Consider the following 21345-nt stretch of genomic DNA (forward strand, 5'->3'; position numbering starts at 1 on the left):
TATATATATATACTAAGGATTTGATATGCTTAAAAAGCAGGCAGTAAAATTTAATATATAGTAAATTTCAATACATGCCTTAAAGCAGCGTCTACGATATTTCATTAGAAGTAAACGTTTTTTAAAGTTATTAATTTTTAGTAGGGATCTAAAAGTTATATTATGTAAGGTAAGTCTAATATAGAGGGCCGAAGCTTTTCCAAATTGAAATGAAAGTACTTAGAATATATATACAAAAAATATTTATGCACATTTTAAAACATGTCCAACATGTACTGAACATATTTTGAGCAAAAAGAAATGGAATGATGCCAACAAAATACAAAAAGAAATATTTGAATTTAAACTAAAAAGTGACTATATCTGCTTAATATCGATGTGAGATGATTATCTAATACAGTAAAGAAAAAATAAGTTAAAATATGGAAAATAACACATTACAGTTAAGAATGAAAAACTTACAATAAGCTACAAGAAATGAATTTCATGTGGGAAAATAATTCAAAAGAATCTAATAAGCAAATTCTAATGTTCAGATTTAAACTCTTACTTTCGAAAAAAATGCATTACATTTTAGGAAAACTTTTCAAAATTTTTATATATTTCACTGAGCCAACGCATGCAACTTACACATTTTATCTAGTCATTGTTTATATTGTATTCTTCTTTAGGTAACACACTGATATTCATCAAATTCTAAGTGTCTAAAATCTGATAATATGCAGGGATATATTAAGTAGGATATAAAGTTCTATCGGATAATAAGTTAGGTCTATACATATATGAAGGGTTCGTACTGCCCTCAAAAATTTCAAATGTGGTTTCAATAATGTAATAAAAAAGCTAACGAATTTATGCATTAGCTTCCATCTTAAACTCACGAAACGAAACCTAATCGAACAAAAACCATAAAAAAACTCAAAGCTTTCGTAATTAAATTAATTTATTTGATGATATTAGGCATGCTGGTGAAGACTAATTTACTAAAATACATCTTACTTTTTCTGGCAATTTTTAATTTTTTTAAGGATACTTCAATCCATGATATGTCAATACGTATTGATAAAAAATGACCAACTCTCTTCACTTTTAAAAGGTCATTATTCCTAAAGTTGATGATGGGAGGGCCACTGAATTTATAGCGTCACTCAATTATAATATCATTCTGGTTTAAAGGTCCAACTAATTGAAAAACTAATTTACGCAATATATATAATAACGATAGAATACTTAATTCGTGAAACATATCTGAATCCCAAATAAAATAAACATTAAATTTTGCATACTTTCTGGGCTCAAGAAAGGACATGTTTGTGTAAATTGATAAACAAGTTAAACTGCATATGTTGCAAAATATCAAAACTGACTATGTCTTTTCTATGGTCATCTAACCTTGACTTACCATTACAATGTGATATAAATTCATAAACAAACTGCAAAATTCACAAAAGAATAATTATCTTGGAAAATTCTATTTAAAGGATTTAATAAGCTTAAAAAGAGTAAAATTTAATATAAAGTAAAATTCAATAAACGTTTTAAAGCAGTAAATGAGATATTAAATTAGAGATAAATGTATTTTTAATTTAGTCAATTTTAGTAGGAATTCAGAAGTTATGTAATATAATAATAAAATAAAAATTCATCAAGAAACTACATCACAAAATAAAAATTATCTTAAAGCTTTATAAAAGATTTTAATAAACTTATAGAAATAGGTAAAATTTTGGGTTTGAGTTATTTTGATTCGAATTTCGAATAAGCCAAAATTGTGGAAATTTTAAATTGAATTTAAGACAAGATTTCAGCATTGATTTGCAAAGTCAATTCTAGGGAAATAGATATTATTTCAGATTATCTAATACTTGATAATATCCACGGCCAAATGAAGAAAGGTGCACTGCGCGTGTTTTATTCAATTTCTTCCCAAGTGTTTTTACATTTCTATGTTATATATTCTAATATTAGCAATAAGTAAATACAAATATGACTTTCTTAAAATAAATAAACATCTCTAACTGAGTTTTTCTATATCATTATTCTTCTGTAATCTATGCACTCAGTTATATTTAAACGATAGCAGAAAATGTGTTACAGTCAATGTTAAAATGCAATGTGAAAACTATAAAATATTAATTTCATTGAGCAAAAAGGTTACTAAATATAACTGTTAAATTTTTTTTTATTATTTGAAACTTTTATTACTTTATCTCACATTAAAATGCTTTAATATTAATCTTGTAATGAATTTTACCAAAAAATTATATTCAATTCAAATCTCTTAATTATATTAAATTTCATTTACTTAACCTTGCATAGTTGAGCGCCATATAAACATATTCGTAATAATTTCATTTCACATAATAATTTTCAATTTTTCTACTACTTCGCTATTGTACAGTAGGAATAAATGTTTTCTTTTAAACTTAATTAAAATATTTTGGAAGCAATACACAAATTAATATATAAATAAACGTTGTTTGCTTTTTATAAAATTTTCCGATATAGTTTCAGCAAGACCGTTCAGATGGCAGCACCATTTATCTAAAACTAAATTCAAAAACCGTCATTTTAAACTAAGTTTAAATTATTTAAAATAGTTTTCATTTGACGATTTCTATAATAATTTGAATGTTGTCTATCCAAAGTCAAATCTACATTCGTGCATTTTATTGCAAGCATCAAACAATTATAATATTAATTTTTATACATAAGCCGATTCTCATCAATAAAATTTTATTACAAAGTAAAATATTACAAATTAATTAAATATTTAATTAATTATTTATCTCTTCTATTTATAATATTATACTGACTGAAATCGTTTTTTTTTAAATGATAAAAAAATCTTACTCTAATAAATAATTTTAAAGAAAAGTTTTTGATATATTATGCATTAATTATTTATCAATATATCCTATGTATCCTTTAAACTTTCATATTTAATTATTAATTTTTTACAAAGTTGAAAAATTTCTAAAGATTTTTCGCGTTTTATAGTTATAAATAGTTCTCTTAAATGGAAATCTGATTTAGTGCTGCCATCTACTATGCACAGGTTAAACAGAGAATTTAAATGTAAAGTAGTAATCTTCATTTATATTCTGAAATCTTTTAAGAATTTTAATTTTAAATATGTTATTTTTTATTAAGTGCTTTTACTTCAACTCTCTAAATTGAAAAAGAAATCTACAAAGTAACTGCTTAATTAATCTTACTCTGAAAGTAAAAAGTATCATTGAATGAAAAGGTGATTTTTAATAATGTCGATATATATAATCGATATATTTCAATTGTTGACTGTAATATATACTTATTACAATATTCAAAACAATTTTATATATGAAATTTAAATTAGTTTATTTTACCTTTAAATCAAAATTTATGTTAATGAAATAAACTAATTTTAAATAAATACCGTTTTTTATATGAAGATAAATGAATGTATATGAGTTAATATCCTATTTTTTTTTCTTAAATGTATCATAAGCTGACTAAATTTTTGCTTTTGTCATACATAAAATAATTTATATATATTTGTTTATTTTAAATTTCGTCATTTAATAAATGTATAATAATTAGTAAATGCATTTAACTAAAAAATACATTATCTCATCTAATTAATTTCAAGCTTTTTCTTGTCAAAAAGGCATCATGGATGATCATGAACATGTTTACAGAGTTCAATAATTGAGGCATTTCAACTATTCCTAACATTTAATAAATATTCAAGAATTTATCTCATACATTTTTTTATAATTTTTGTATTGAAATTACATTATGACAACTATTAAATTATATCTTGCTTTTATTTTCAAAAGACTAGAATTACTTTGGTGTCCATAAATTTTTCATATTCTTTTTATTTGGAGCTCAATAGCTAGAGCAGTTCAGAAATATATTATATTTAGTAATCATAATAAATCATAATAATATAATCATAATAATATATAAATAATTTAGTAATCATTCGATACCTAAAGGAATAAGCATTTGATATTTTCCAGCAAAACAAACAAACAAACATATTTATATTTGCTTTGAAGAAATGAAGTGTATTTTATGTATTATTTAAAATGCAATCATTTAAGCATGGAGTAAATATAATAATTAATTTATATCTTTCACTTTTATTGTCATTACAGCGAATGAGATTTTTTTTAGTTATAATATATGTAATGTTTCACTCAAAAATTCAATAAAACATATGCGATATTTTAATATCTACTGATGTTTATACTTGTAATCTGATTGGTTCTATAATTTTGATTAATTTTATCGTGTTACTTAATTTTTCCCTATATGTACATTATAATAGAGTTTATTATAATATATCTCATAATAGATTTTATTATTCGCTGTTTATACTGGATTACTTTTGAAATTGACGTTTTTACTTCCATTATTATTATAGCTTCAAGGAATTTAACTTATAATATCTGTAATGCATTTTTGTTTAATAAAGAAAAATTTGGTTTATATAACTTAAAATTTCTATCTTTCCATTCTTTTTATCCGCTTTTAGAAACATTAAAAAATAATTAATTTATTAATTGCAGTTATCATTCTACTTTATACATTATGTTATCAATTTATATAAATTAATGTAATAATTTATGTAATTAACTAAAAATAAATCAATCAATGAATTCATTTTATTAAAAAGTTTAGAGTAACTTCATGCATGCATGTGAAAATGTTTGGTTTGACAAATTATGTTTATTATGTTTCGATACATTTTAATAGTTATCGACCTGATAAAATGTTCAAATTTTAAAATGTATTCTAACAATCTTTCGACTATTCTTCTGACTGAACTACTGTGACTGCGTTTTTCAAGAACAAAAATGTCACGACATCTCATTCTTCAGTTTTTTTCTCATTTTGTATGCATAAAATTTGTATAATTGGAAAAAAAAATTATTTAGAAAAAAAATGTGTAATTTGCAACAGAAGCTTCAAATTTTTATCATAGTAATTATGTTTCATGAGATTAATTTTAAAATAATGGAAAAAATTATATTGTATAGAAGAACTTAACATTCTTTATGTAATATTTTACTTCCACGATCTAGGCAACTGAACAAATATTGTTTACTGCGTGTTTTTCACCTTTTTTGGTATCATTCGATTCGGTGTCAGAAAACACATAAGTAACAATACTTCACTAGCCAATGTCAGATGCATAAATAGTAAAAAATGAAAATATGTTTTTCCTATACAATTTTTTTTTACTCATAAAATATCACATTATCCTATCGACATTGTTTTTATTCAAATCATCGAAAATTTCGAAAAAAGAATGATTTGAGGGGAAACATTATCTTTTTTGCCTGGATAAAAATGTCAGATGCTTAAATAGCTACAAGCACAAAACTGTACTTTACGTACATGAAATCTAAATAACATTTAAACTATTAGTTATGTGGACTTGATTGAAATTTGTTTCGTTTGATTCAGCGTAAAACCATGCGTTAGATTACAACACGCCATTTATTTAGATTGAGTTTACATTTCTGTCTCCTGTTACCCATTTTCCTCCCCAGTATAACCCTTAGAGGTAAAATATTGAGTTCCTCAATATCTTAACATCATGTTCATATCATACACTAACAATGATAAAAATGTAAGTTGTAATATTATTAAAATGTTCACAGTTATTAAACATTTTTATGCCTTACCAACTCACTGTTCTGTTTATTCAAATAAAGTATAATTTTGCGTCTGATATTGTAACTTAAAACATTGTCTGCTTCATCAATTAGTATATTTTACATTAAAATCTATTAATAACTTATCAGCGCTACGTGGGTTATTCAATTATTTAATCAAAAATTATTCATGTTATTCTAAGTTTCATTGAAAAATCATATTTTCGGTTTTCTCTTATATAAGAAGTTATAATGTCCTGATTTGCAAATATCAATATTGGATAAAATAAAGTATCTTTACCATAAATAGTATAAAAATTAATAGGATAGTTTCAAATATTATTTGCGAACGTACTAATTTTATTTGAAAAAGAAATTAATTTATTTGACATATGAACAAAATGTACGCTTTGATTAACAAAATATCAACAACTTTTAATCTGAGATTAAGAACAGTTTGATTCACAAAGCATTTTATTTATTTACATTGTTATAATTAATTTACAATAATGGAACAATCAAAAACAAATTACTACCGACTTTAGAAAATGATTGCAAACAGGGAACTTTAAATACTTTTTTTTCAAACTAATTTACTATTTATTTATTTAAAGATTATGTAATACTATTTATGGAAAATTCTCTAAGTTCATGAAAAATAAAATTAAACTTACTCTTTGCTTTAAAATAGAAAATCCTTTCCTTTAAACTTTCCTTTAAAATAGCTATTAAAAATTCTATTCAAATGAAATTATATTGCTACAGTTTAGGAAAAATTTACCACTTTGAAAATTTATGAAGATAATATTCTAACATTCATCTTATTCTTCTAGTGTAAATTAAAACGTATAATACATATGTTTAAATCTTATTCAAAGCTTATTTCAAAATTTTACTTTTTTGATAGCAATTAAATAAAACAAGATAAATATCTGAAATGTGAACTAGAGTAATCTTTATCCGATTACATGCATAATCTGATTTGACTAAATTGTAGTCAGAAAAGGTGATAAAATAAGTATAAAATAACTTTTTATAGAATAATAACGCAAGGAAGAAAATCTAATTTTACCTCCAAATGTTTAAAGTATTTCAGAATAATTCAAAGCATTAACTTATTCTTTAACTTCACGATAAAATGAATATTTTCTGAAATGATAGTAACAAATATTATACGAAAATATATCTAATGAAATATTATAAATGTTTCTTTTGATAAGACTGTTTTTCTTCTATGTAGTTTAATTTCGAAACTTAAAAAAAGCACGTATAATTTTAGTTTCGTAATATAAAATTTTTTACTTGTCTTATAAAATTTTAAAAAGTTAACTTTTCACGTTAACTGTCTAAAACTGCCGATACGGTTAGATTGAAAACTTTGAAATTTCTTTCACTCTATTGCTTCAGTGATGAACTAAGCGAACATAAAAAAAATTAATTTTTGTATGCATAACCCTTTATACAATATCCCTATTACTAAACAAAAAGTACATGTATTTTAACAAAAGAGTTTTGAAAGACGATTTTGGCAATTATTAAAGTTCTGTAACAGTACTTTTTATGCATATTGATAACGATACTGGAGTCATTTTTATCTGGAGAAAAAAATTCTTGTAAGATTACCGTAAAATTACCATTTCTAATAAAAAAAGAAAAAAAAAACATTGTTAATACTAATAGAACCAATATATACGGTTTCTAAACTATTTTTCTTATAATTTTCCATTCATATGGCAACAGGTTACCGGAAATTTTGGATTTCAAATTTATAGTTCTTAATATCACACATTTAGTAAAAAAATACAAAACTGAACAATAAATTTAACCGAATAACAGATTTTTATACGTGCTCTAAGGTATTATGATAAAATTATCAAATTTTTCCTCATCTATAAAACTTTACCACATATTATAAAACCATATTTTATTGTGAATTTAACCAAAATCCCAAAAAAGCACTTGGGTAAAAATTACAGAGCTTTTTGAAATACTGTTTGAAACACCGTGAATTTTACCATATTTTGGAGGTTTTGATCATACTTTTTCTTCAATGCAATGATTTGACGTTTTGAATTATGGCGTAGGTTTTAAATTTTGTAAGATAATTTAATTATTTTTAATGTCCCATGCTTTTTCAAATAAACAGTGGTATATGACGTAATTAGTTAATCTGGTGGTACCACTTATCGTGAAAAATGGGAAATACCACTTTTTTTGATGTAAAGCAGCTCTGTGGTGCTGTCATTTATGCATAGTTTCATGTTCTAATAGTCAGAGACACCGATTGGGGAATGCATGCAATGGAAACTCTTTATTTGCTGAAAGAATGAAAAAAATACTGTGGTGTCAACGCTGGTATTTGAACCTCTGTTCTGCCAGCTATGAGATTGACTCTCAGCTATAGTATGTACCTGGCTAAAGGAACTAAATAGCTTGGTCCTAGTTGGAGCAGATAAAATTCTGGTTTCTTAACCATAGGTGAAAACAGTCGATAAAAGATTTTTTTCTAGTGGTAACTGGTTAGAACACTATCTTTTTTATAATTATTTGACTTTTTTGTTGAATATATTGAAAATAAATTTTTATGTAAAAATTTCATCCGCGAAATTTTCAACAGTGTTGTTATACAGAATATTATAATTATTTAATAGTTGTAGATAAAAACAGTAACATACCTTAGCTTTTAAACAACTTATATAATATATATAGTTATTCTTCAAAAAGCATCATTTATTGCTAACTGATTCACTCATTACGTTCTTGATTTTCCAGGAGCATTTCTTTATAAAATTTTTTTATTTTTTTATTTCAGCTTGCATTTTAAAATTTCTGAATATGAATTGGGTTTTCCAAATAAGACAATCCTTAACAGGATGTTATTAAATAAAAAGAAATTTTTATTTACGAGTTCAAATTTTTATTCATAATCACTTAAAAAATATAACTATGCCCTTAAAATTTAAAATTCAAGTGTAGTGTTTTGAAATTGTAGCGTCCGACTTCACATTAAAACACATTTGAGAGACTGATGCGAAGTGAGAGTTGAAGGAAAATATAGCAACTATTTATAGTTCTTTAAAAATTATAAAATAAGTTTTTGATATTATGCTAAAGCCGTTAGAAAAAATATAATCCATTTCACTCTACAATATTTTAAACAGATTTCAGTTGCTTTGCATGCGCAGTTGCTTCGTGTTGCTTAAAGCATGTTCAAATTTTTATAAAAAATAATTTTAACCTATAACTATTTATTGAATTTTCATTCTTTCACAGATTCATTAAACCGAATACATATACATTTAAACGAAACTGTAATAATTCAATCGATTTTATCGTTAAAAGATTTCTGTTATTTTTTAAGAAAAATTACGGCGAAACTTCCATACGTACAGCTTGTTAACACGTGTATGCATTAGTAGTGATTGCAAAAAACAAACTCTTTCGAAATGTGTTATAAGAACAACCAAATATATTGCATCCATTTCTGCTTAACGTTTTCTTCAATCCCGTTTAATATTCCATTAAAGCAAGAAAGCGAATCACACTACATCTCCTACCTCTATTAAATCCAGAAAAAAACTAAAACCTTTATCCTTTCCAATTTAATTGATTTTTTAAAACCATTCCTTTTTAAAAAGGAGCTATAGAAAAGCTTTTTATGGATAAAGAAATAAAATAAAGGGAAAGAAGGGTAGCATTTCTATGTTTTTTAAAGTTCCACATAAAAATCTAGTTTAAAAAAAAAGAACTTTTTAAAAGTGTCAGCACTGGCTACAAACTGGAAGAGATTAATTTCCGTCTGCTCAAAGTGCACAATGAGAGCGTTCCGAACTCACAATCCCAGCCGTATCGGATTTTTAAAAGAAAAATCCATTGTAAAAGAATGAAAAGACCAAAGAATAGAAGAACCTCCAGAAAGTCATTGAGATATAGAGTGGGGAGGAGATTTGAATGTTTGCAGCAAAAATAATGTATTTTATGTTGGTAAAAGAGAGTTGTATGCAATCCCAGAGACAAGCCTGCGAATAGTAACCGTTTTATTGACTGTGCTGTGAAATAAAATGATTGGAAGAATCAGAATTTTGTTTTTTCTTTAAAGTACAGAATGACTTTAAATCAGGTCTTTTTGTTGTTGTGTTGGTCGTTGAAAAACCTTCAAAAAGGTTTTACGCAATTTTTGCATAAATATCACCTGCGGTGAAAATTTATCTTTATCGAATCTTGAATAAAGTTTAAACTTTTATGGTGTTTTAAGTCTCTTTTATGCATCAAAGTGGATATTGAATTCTTTGAGGTACTGCTAAAATATTTTTATGGTGTTTTTCGCGGAAAGACATTGTTTTTAATGTTTTTATTTTTCTAGAACAAAGATATATTTCTGCATTAAAGGGTTTGTTAAAGTTAAATTTCTTTTATTAAATTATATAGTACCCATATTAAATAGTGCCGAAATGTTAATTTAAACTGGAAAGGTAGGTGAGCAAAAGTACTTCCTTCACAAAAACAATGATTTTAAAATGCAAAACTTTTCTAGCATAGATAATCCATTTATAAAATGAATTCGGCCTATTTTGATAGGCTGTTTTCTACACTTTTACTAAAAGGAGACTCTGATAAAATTACTTTGTAATATACAAATTACTGGTCGCCAGCTTAGTGTTGAATAAAACAGGGGAGCAAATTATTGGTTGTATTTGTACAAATACAATGTATTTGTACAATGTATTTGTACAAATGTATTTGTACTAATGTATTTGTATTTGAACAAATGTATTTGTACAATGTGTTTGTGCAATCTTGCCTAACTTGGGTGTTGGTATTTCAAATCTGAAATAGGTTTTTTCCTAAAGCTACCATTTTTTTTAAAAAAGACATTTTAATTCTATTTTTTGTCAAAATGCACACGTTTGAAAACGTTCTATCTGACGTAACGTAAACATTATGACAAACTTCTAAGGGCGCTTTTCTATTATGACCTGTACAAAACACACGAAGAAGCAGTTTATGATAGGAAAGTGCATCTGTCGGGTACGATACTTCCGGTCATGGGCTTCTATTCCATTTCAATCCTGATCACGTGATCTAATTCCCCTAAAAGCTTATCAAAGCAATCAAGACCTCCTGTTATGTATAACGTTTTTAAAGTTGATTAGTGCACCAAAAAAATTGATTTTCTCAAATGAATTTTGCTTTATTGATCGGTCGGATTTTCACATTCTAGGGATCAATCTTAATGACTCAAAGGGGTGACTTCAAATATGCTAATCAAACAATGCAGACTATTATTTAAGTTACGAAATCAGGTACACAACGTACTTTCTCTCAATAAACTTAACTTTTTTTCGATGGTTTCGGAATTCTAACGCTCAAAATATAGAAGGTAGCTGCAATCTGAGAAATATGGTTCTAATAATTTGTCTAGAAGAGCACTCCAAAGTTTGGATCCCTTAATGTTAATTTCACTTTTTGTATATTTGGCTATATCCTGGGAACTTTTTAAGTGAATTGGAAGATTTTGTCCACAATTAAAAAATTTGTTTATCCAAAGATAATTTCGTGAAAAAAATAACTGCTGGTAAATATTTACTATTTTTTATTCTTTAATTTAATAATGGTGGAAAACATTTTGAATTTTAAGGTATACAATTTTTTGCACTATTTTAAAGAATATAATTTTACATGGAAAAATAGAAAATTTGAGCAATTTCGGTTGAAATTTTCCAAAAATACCAGTAGAATTTAAAAAAAAGTTAGATATTTAAAATTCGGTTTCTCAGAAATTATTTGTTTGATTTTGCTCAAATTTTGTATTTTGTCATGTAGAATTCTTTAAGAGGATGTAAAAAATAGTACACTTTACAATTCAAAATATTTTCGACAGTCTAAAAATAATAGAAATTAATAAATATTTATTAAGAGTTATATTTTACATGGAATTGTCTTTGGATAAATGAATTTTATCATTGTGGGCCAACATATTTCAATTCGCTTGAAAAGTTACTCGAGATACAGTGACATACGCGAAAAGTAAAATTAACATTAAGGTGTCTTAACTTCGAATCGCTCTCCAGGGCAATAAATTGTACAAAAACAGCAATTAATGATCATCATAAAAATGTATTTATTGTAAAATTTTTGATCATCACTGAATGTTGGTTAGTAGTTTAGTTATCAAAATAGTACAGCCCTTGCTCTGCATTCTGAAAAAGAATTTAACTCAACTATATCTTGTTTTTCACAGTTGACATCGAGAATGATTCGTTAGGTTTTAAATACGGTGTATCTGTAAGACAACTTAGTCTGTCAAAGCTGGGTAATCGCCTTTAGCTGAGAGAGATAATGTACAGCTTTTAGTCTCACAGATTTATGGTCATGGCCTTTCACAAAATTTCCTGTTTTAACTCAATTATTGATTTAGAATCGCTAATATGTGCATATTATTTCATTTCTATCAATTATTCCAAAAATAAATTTAGATGGTTTTGATTAAGGTAGGTTATTTTATTTGCGTCACACTACAGCTGCAAAATGGGCTATTCACGATGATCTGGGAAATATCCCTGAGGATGATCCGAATGCATGCTACCACAATTTTGATCCTCTACACAGGGGATCTCATTTGTGATCACACTTCTTTAATTTAGATCTGAATGGGAAGGACATTTTCGCAAAGTCTCTGCACTCATAGTACTGCACAGTGACAGACAACAGGACTTTCAATTCAACAGATAATGCGAGCATGTACATATCATAGATGCTATCGAACATTGAACCCTTCGGACCAAAGCCCGATGATCTAAGCACTGATATACTATAGCCTTGGTTTTGGTTAAAGAATATTCTCCATATGCAAAAAAAGCTAAATTTCTCTTGAATGTAAAAATGTACACTCAAAAATACAATATTTAACGTAATTCTATTAAATATAACCCATATACATTTCCAAATAATTAATAATTAATAATATTATTTGATGATAAAAATTCATATACGCATTGCGCTTTTAAAAGTTCTCTTTATCATCTACATTTAGTCTTAAAAAACAAAAGAGAAAAAAATATCTCGACAAATTATTGACAAAAGAAAATGAGGGAAAATATCCCAAAATATATCGATAATATTGATTTTCGTTAAGAATCTTTGTCGGGCAACTACAAGAAATGTTTATTTTAATGTATATGAAACAAAATATTTTTTTTTCTCTTTGATAAGTTATTCGTAAAACTCGAAAAAAACATTACGTATTTGTTTCTCGTATAAAGCATTTTTCTTTTATGCAAAAAATCGACAATTTCTTATTGCGTTCCCCTAAATTTACGGCATAAAAGAAATTATCGATTATCGTTCTGATATATTAATAAACGTTGGGAATGCAGTGTGAAGTAGAGACTTTAAAAATCACCTTTTCTGTTGCGTGATATTATGTATATACTTTTTATTTTTACTTGTTGCAGCTTTATTGCTCCCTTTTAACTATTTTTGTAATATTTACCTGTCCGAAAAATCGATCAATCACCCGTACATTTCGCGAACAAAATGCTGAGAAAAAACGATTGAAGAAACGTATGTTTTCAGTGCGGTTTCAGCTTTTTAACTATTAATCTAAGTAATAGTTAGAACAAAACTGCTTTTTTTCAAAAATATAAATTTGTTTTTCTTGCTTTAAAATATACTTCTTTTTTATTTCTGCACGTTTTAGTTATATGATTGAAAATTAAAAAAATATATATATATATAAAGTTTTTGTTTTTTTAAGCATTGCGTCACTAGTTCATTAAAAGTTAAGAAGATAATAAGTTAATTATTATTATATATATAGAATTTAAATTATTATTGAACTGAATAAAGGAAATTTTGGTTCAAATAGTACATGCATAAAAACGAGAATATTTTATGAAATGCATACGTTTTAAGAATATTAAAACAAAATTTATTCAGTTACTTAATTTTACTGCAGACGCATTGTTTAAGGATAGTTATTATCATGAAGTACTGGGTTTTATCCCAGCTGGCTATCTACCCAACTCCAGAAACACAGGTACTAATTTGTCCACTAAATAAAAGATTGGCGTGTTATTTGTTAGACTAACGAAATTGGTGACATAATGTTGATGATCACAAAATCGCCAAGTCTTAACTTTCATGACGCTTTGTATGACTGGCACTTGGCAGTTGCAGAAAGTATAATTACCTTAGCATGCTTAGATACTGAATTAGCTACGTATGATGGTTTGAACTGCAATAATATTCATTAGTTTATGATGACAATCATACATTGCAAGTGAGATTATGTATCAACAAACAGCATCCGCATTATATTAACTTATTAAAATATCCATGCGATTTTCTTTTTAAAATAGCCATTTTCATTCTGCAGGAAACTTATCAATTAAGCTTCAGGTGAATCAAAACTCACGTAGAAGTTAAGTTTTCAAAATGTGGTTTAAAATGTGATTCGAGTTCATTGATTTCTATGCGACCGACATAATGTCATCGATACACAGCTAACCTTTAAGCATTACCAAAGACAGAGACAACCTGTTAACATCATTTTCTAATAGTTTTGCTAAACAACGCCTTAACGCAAAACTTGGCAACTTCTTAATTCTAAAAAACTTTCTTGTTGAATTTACTTAAATTAAATATCACAAATTTAATCTCGGAATAAGCAAATATTCTTTATCTAAACTCGGAATAAAAATATTCTATTTATTCTATTTTATTAAGATTCAATGGAGTTCGCCTTATAGATATATATATATATATAGCATAATGTATGTTGTTAGGATAAAGACAGAATATATTTAAAAGCAGCTTGAATTACTGTCCGTATCATAAGCACTCATAACAGAAAAAAGATCCCGTTGTAATATGAATAATTAATTTTTAGTTTGGAAAAGTAATAATAAGCTAATAAACTCAGCAAAATAGCTTGTAATAGAATTTTAAACCGTAAGAAGAAAAAAGACATTCTTATAAACTTTAACTCAAATTTAGAGCTCACGTACAATGCACAGGACTATAATAATAAAATTCATTATTCGTTTGTCATGCTCTATGAATAATTTGTTGACATTAGTTTATTTAAATTCGTTTTAATAATTATCGAATATTAATGAATAAGAAAATTTTACGTTGTTTTCAGCTATGTAAATATTTTTAACGGATAGAAAAACTAAAAATATGGTCTAGTCAAATGAAATTATAAGAAATGCGAAGATGGGTTGCAACGAAAATGCCCGGAACTAACATACGATAATAACTAATCCAAACAGCATTTTTTTTCACGTATGTGGAAAAGACATGAATTTAAAGGGTGTTTTGCACTTGATGATAAAATTTTTCATAATTACTAACATCCTTATGAATAGAGATGTTCAAGCTAGAGGCTGAGCTACATTGCAGAGTCGTACAGATCAATGGGTTGTCCTTCGTCGTCAATTCATGTTCCCATCACAATCGAAACATATTGCTATTGGTTGCTATCAGTAATTGATTGATAATTGGTATATTGTTGGAAAATAAGCGAAGTTACGACACCTTAGACATCTCTACATAATCTGTATTTTTTTATTGCTTTCGCTTTTAACGAGATTATAAAAAAATATTAATGCGAACTTTTCTGTAGAATATTACCTATCATAGTAAGTACAATGCTTAAACGCTTGGTTTGCTGCGATTATAGAGTAACTATGATTGATAATGAATTATCAGTGTGATACTACTAGGGAATTTTAGAAATATTTAAACAGAAGTTTCATAAAAGTAGGCATTTCTTCTATTTAGAGACAAAATAAAAGCATTTTTGGATCTTTTTGATATCGTACTCTGCAATAAAATTATACATATAAATGTCCTCAAAATTCGAAGATCAGCAAAATGAATACCTTTTGCTCGTGCATACTTATTTTTTTTTATCGAAACGTATTATATATATCATTCTTATTATATATAATTTCTTTTGTTAAAGTATATATTAGAAACTTTTCTTTTTCTTTTTAGATCTGACGAGCAGCCAGCATTGCCACAGCCCCCAAAATTTCATAGTTATATTTCTCATTGTTGCATCAGGATTATGTATCCTGCATAGGTAAAATAAATTTTATTCAAAAATTAATAATAAATGTTTTAATAAATTCAAAGTGAATGCTTTGATTTATTGAATTCATGGATAGAAGGGTTTAGGGGATTAATAATAAGCCACATTTTCACATTGTTTACGAGTTTTTCTTAGGAAAAACACCTAAGTAGTTATGTAAGCAATAATATGCTTTTCTGCACTCTGCTGCCATCTGGTAGAAATCTTAGTAACTTGTAAGTAGCTATCTAGTATGACTACTAGGTAACAATTTAGTGCAAAAATGAAAATTATGGCAAACAATGTGGCGTATTGCAAAGTTCCTCCAAGGCTTTAAATTGTATTAACATCAATATGTATATCAAACTTATGTATATCAAACTTATGTATGCAAACATAATGCTTAAATTCAAATAAATTGCTTTTTGGGCATATGTTTAGCAGTTTTTTGCCTCTATTCACGACTTCGTTAGGAAATTATAGTAAATAATTTTAGTTGTTATTTTTTTTTTGAAAATTAGTTGATTCGAACTATGTTTTTAGCTTCACGCGTTATTTTTTTTATCTCCGTTATCTTAATTATAGCAAATTGGAATTTTATATATTGAAGCTACAGAATTATTTCGAATTTTTTTCCTTATTTCTATTTATATGTCTAATCTATGCAATCAAGTCTACCGATGGTGACTAATCTACTAATCTAACTAACTAATCTACTACTATGACTACTAACTGACTAATCTACTAATATTGATTGTGACGAAGTTTTCCATTATTAGCGAAGTATTTTTACTGGCATGAAAATCACATGTTAGAATCAATCCAATTTTCTAACATTATTTTCCATACTTTTTTGGTTGCTATCAACATAAGATTAGTAAATGTCAAAAATGTATTGTTTTCCTATAAACTACTTTTGTATCTTATATATAAAACCATTCACCTGTAATATTTATTTTCTGATTTCTGTCTAATATTATTACATTTAGAATTTTGATAATTTTCAAAATTAAGAATTGTTTCTTCATTATAAGTTAATTCTATAACATCATCTATTTTGAAACAAACTTTCTTGACTCAGCTTCTCAATATATTAATCCTTTTAGTATTTAAAAATAAAATCTCGATTACATTACATTACATCATATTATATTATATTATATTATATTTAGCAGAAAAAACTAATTTATGATAAGAAACAACAATTCTTAAAGGGCAATAAATAGGATTAGAGAGTATNATGATATAAATAATTTCTGATATTACCTTACTACGCTACATTTTATTATAAAATTATTTGAAGCGTTGATTTATTATATTACACAGTTTTAGAATTATTATTCTTTGCCGCAATTACATTAATATGGTAACTTAAATTACCGTTAAAAGTGTTCGTTAAATGATTTAGAACTTAATGATCAGCTTTATGCATAATGTGATGAATGCTCAAATCGTATTTAATATATCAGCCTGTTTGGTAAGCGAAGATATTAAATTACGGTTGAGAACTTACTAAATTTGTTATTAAAATGTAACATTAAATATTATTTAAAAAATGATTGCGAATGAAAATCGAAGCTTACGAGATCTTTCATAATATTTAGCTGAATTTATCTCAAAATAGACATTTAATTTCAAGAAATAAATGGGCATAGGAAAAAGGGGGCGCCTTTATATAAGCAAACAAAACTATTTATAGCATTTATATTTTAGATGAATAATTTCAGATTTAGCAGAAAAAACTAATTTATGATAAGAAACAACAATTATTAAAGGGCAATAAATAGGATTAGAGAGTATTACTTCTAACATAGTTAACCAGCTATTTATGATTCATAATTTGGTTTAAATCTCTATAAAATTTTTAAAACTTGAAAAATATTAGACTATGTTTCTGGGCATCTTATTAACAATTTATATTAAAGGAGAAGGATCGTATCACAATTGATTCGAAGTGTTCTGTTAATTATAAATTTTACCGCTCTTTCTATTACTGGAAAATCTTATAAGATGTTATAAGTGATTTTACACTTCATTTCGATCTAAAATATCTTATAGCTCTTCACCTAAATTATTCATCTGCAATATTTAAAAAAAAAAACGCATTTTTGATTATTTTTGAGTAATTGCTACCAGAGGATTAAAATTGTAAACCTAGAAAAAAGATAGAAACAGATGTTACCAAGAGAGAATAAAAATCTAGATTTGAATTATTTCGACCCTATCATCAAATTTGATATTCCTTAAGGATATGAAATTCAGTAATTTAATTACTATTATTACACTGCAATTTTATTACACTGTAGACTGTTTGAGAATATATATTCTTTTCATTTAGTTAGTAAAAGAAGAATAACGAAAAGCACAATTAAAATAAAGATGCTACACCTAACACCAAATAGATTATTTTTGAAAAGACCTTCATTTTTTACTGTAAAATATATTATCTGCCGGTAAAATATTTATGTCCCAGTGTTTCTCGAATCCAATTTTTGAANACAAGAAAATAAATACTATCTAAGGTATTAGATTAAATAACTGGGTTTATTAAATTAATTCAAAAAAAGGATTAAGTCCTTAAGGGACTTGAGTAAAAAACATTTTTTAAAATTACGAAAAATAACACATTCATTACGAAAACATATGAAAAAAGTTGTCCGAGAAAATGTCCAAAAAATTGGTTCAACATTGAACCATAACATAACAATAACCACAATAAAGTATAGATTTTCTTGTGATCTATATAAGATGTTGCATTAAACAATGCTTCCGTTTAAATTGAACCAAGGTAAGGTTGAAAGAGAGGGAATTTATGTGAATTTAAATTTAGAAATTAAGAATTTAAATGAAATGTAATTAAGAAGCGAGATGATATTTTAAAAAAGAATTTAAAAAACAATAATAAACAATGATACATATTTTAAAGAGAAGCGTTCTAATTTTGAAAATTTGAACATTATAATGCTAAAAAAATCTATCATAGTGCAGATTTCTAAATCTTTATTACAGTAAATTATACGATTTTATTTTAATATTTGTTTGGTATAAACAATGATTGTAGGTTAGTATACAGTAAGATTTGATAATAGATATTTATTTATAATGCTATGCTGCTTCCGTTGAGACATTAAACTAGTAGTTATTTTTTTCGTATTGCTTACTAAGCAATAAAACGATTTTGATCATGAACAACGTATTAATTATGGTATTACTTTTTCAATTAGCTTGAATATTATTCCAAATCTTTTTCTTTTAGTCTAATCAATTTGTTGATTTACTTTTTAATAATGTTTTTTTTTTATTTTTCAGAAAATTTTAGTTCTACCGAATTAAAGAAATTGTGATTTGGGATTTGGATGCATTGCTGTTCATTTCTATAGCTATATTGCTTTTCGTAAGATTCAATGTATATCAGCTCATAAGACATGACTCATGCTTTCATTGTAAGCTACTACCATTGTTGCTGTTTATCTACATGTAAATACTCAATTGAATGTTGTTAATTTCTATTCAATAAAAGTTTATCAAAACTGCAGTTCTCTTTTTTCTGGATTAAAAGTACAAGGTTGTAAAAGTGTAAGTTTTTTCTATATGTAAACATAACATAAAAGTTTGGCTCCAAGAAATTAGGCATAGGTTAGTTTTTAAGACTTTTTTTGAACATTACGTTAGCTGATATATTCTGTGAAATATATTTTAAGTGCAAGTAAATATTTTCTAAAAACAACTTTGTTACAATAACTTATTTTAAAAGTTTCGATCAAATACATAAAAGTGATTTTTTTTTAAAAAAAAATTTCGTTTATACTATAAAGAATTCTTTTTAAGGAATAGCATTTTCATAAATAAAAAAAATGTTTGAATGATGTCTTTAAGGTATTTTTTGCTGTTATTTCTAAGAGAGGCGATAAGTTGTTAAAAATGGAATAAAGTATTTTTTTGTAACCGGCGGTGAGCAGCCAACCCAATTCTGAGTGTACAACTATCAATGTCCAATCCGTAGCCTTGTAATTTTAAACCCAATTCAGAAGACAATGGAACTCCTGAATCAAGCATAGGGATAAACTAGCCTTCGTGGAGGATTTTTTTGATTTAACTAACCAGCATCTGCGTTGGGTGAAGAAAAAGAAAACCACGAAAATCTTTCACAGTTAGCCTGACATCAAGGTGATTCTAACTCATGATCCGTCTGCATTTGATGATATTTTATGTCAGCACTGTGTTCGGTGCGAGTCGGGAGCAGAATTCGAATTGACCAGCCGGAACTGGGATCATACCAGGATCATCAGGTTGTTAGGGAAGAGCTCTATCCCCTAAACCATCATGATTCAAATAAAGTGCTTTTTTAATTTTTTTATAACTGTAGTTGAACAGACGACTAAATTTAGGGTTTACGACTACCATTTTACAACTCCGTCACCTTGTAATTTTGAGCCCAATACAGAAGACAAAGGAACTCCTGGATAGTTTTGAGAGAAATTTGCCTTTGTGGAGGAGAACTAACCCGAATTTGCGTCACACGGACAGGAAAACCTCAAAAATCTCCCCCGGTTAGCTTGGCGGCAAGGTGACTCCAACCCATGATCCGCGTATCACTGAGGATATTTTGCGTTAGCATTGCGAGCAGTGCGGAATTCAAATCGATCAGTCATCGCTGGGATTCGAACCCGATTCACCAGATTGGGAAGCGAGCGCTCTATCCCTTAAGCCGCCACGCCTCAATGAAGTGTTTAATAAACCGTCGTTGAACAGCTGACCCAATGTTATGGGTTTACGACTACTAATGTTCAACTCCGTAGCCTTGTAATTTTGAACCCAATCTAGAAGGCAAGGAAAGTCCTGGATCGAGTATTGGGAGAAATTTGCCTTTGTGGAGGACTTTTTGATGGAGCTACCCGCATTTGCGTTACCTGGTGAGGAAGACCACGAAAATTTCCCACGGTTAGCGTGACGGCAAGGGGACTCTAACCCATGAACCGTCTACCACTGAGGATATCTCACGTCAACACTGTGGTTGGTGCAAGCCGGAAGTGGAATTTGTATCGACTGGGATTCGAACCCGGTATTTAAACAACCATAATAACCTGGTAATTTAAAACTACCATAAAGTAACCTTAAATTGTTTTACTTTTGTTTAATGTGACATAATAACACATTAACCTTCTGGCGCTCCCGCAAATTGACAAATTTAAGAAAGCCTTGATCTATACATACCATGTCTTTACCTAACTGGAATTTACACACAGAAAAATGATTTAAAACACGATGTTTGGTGGACTACCAGATGTCTCAAAAATGTTGTTGAAACTTTTAAGTTGGAATGTGGTACATCATGAGAATTGAGATTCACGTAATAACTTAAACCCAGAAGCGTCATGGAAAAGTGGTCGGAAGATATGACACGAACGTGATTAATTAAAAATACTTTCATGATTCCATGAACATAAATAATGAAATTAGATGATTAATTAATAATGTTGTGACAGACTGCACCATCAGATGCTATGTATCAAAGGAGCATTGTTTGCTGGGAAGGATAGTATTTTGGAAGTTTTTTTGTGCTTAGCAGCAGTGCAGGTTAATCTTGACACAGCATTCGTTTTGAACACCATAATT

The 21345-nt window shown here is 27.2% G+C and overlaps 1 protein-coding gene across 2 annotated transcripts in view; it reads left to right on the forward strand.

Moving 5' to 3' along the window:
* LOC107449114 (uncharacterized) overlaps positions 1 to 19264 on the forward strand; it is a 188868-nt gene extending 169604 nt beyond the window's left edge. For both annotated transcript variants that reach the window (XR_001584738.3, XM_016064552.3), the window contains exons 4-5: positions 15654 to 15741; positions 19039 to 19264. Coding sequence is in view for 1 of the 2 variants with exons in the window: in XM_016064552.3 (XP_015920038.1) it covers positions 15654 to 15741; positions 19039 to 19048 (98 nt within the window). In the remaining variant the exon portion in view is untranslated. The remainder of the gene's footprint in view (positions 1 to 15653; positions 15742 to 19038) is intronic.
* The last annotated feature ends 2081 nt before the right edge of the window (positions 19265 to 21345 follow it).

This window comes from Parasteatoda tepidariorum, chromosome 5 (genome assembly GCF_043381705.1).
Source record: "Parasteatoda tepidariorum isolate YZ-2023 chromosome 5, CAS_Ptep_4.0, whole genome shotgun sequence".
Taxonomy (NCBI): Eukaryota; Metazoa; Arthropoda; class Arachnida; order Araneae; family Theridiidae; genus Parasteatoda; species Parasteatoda tepidariorum.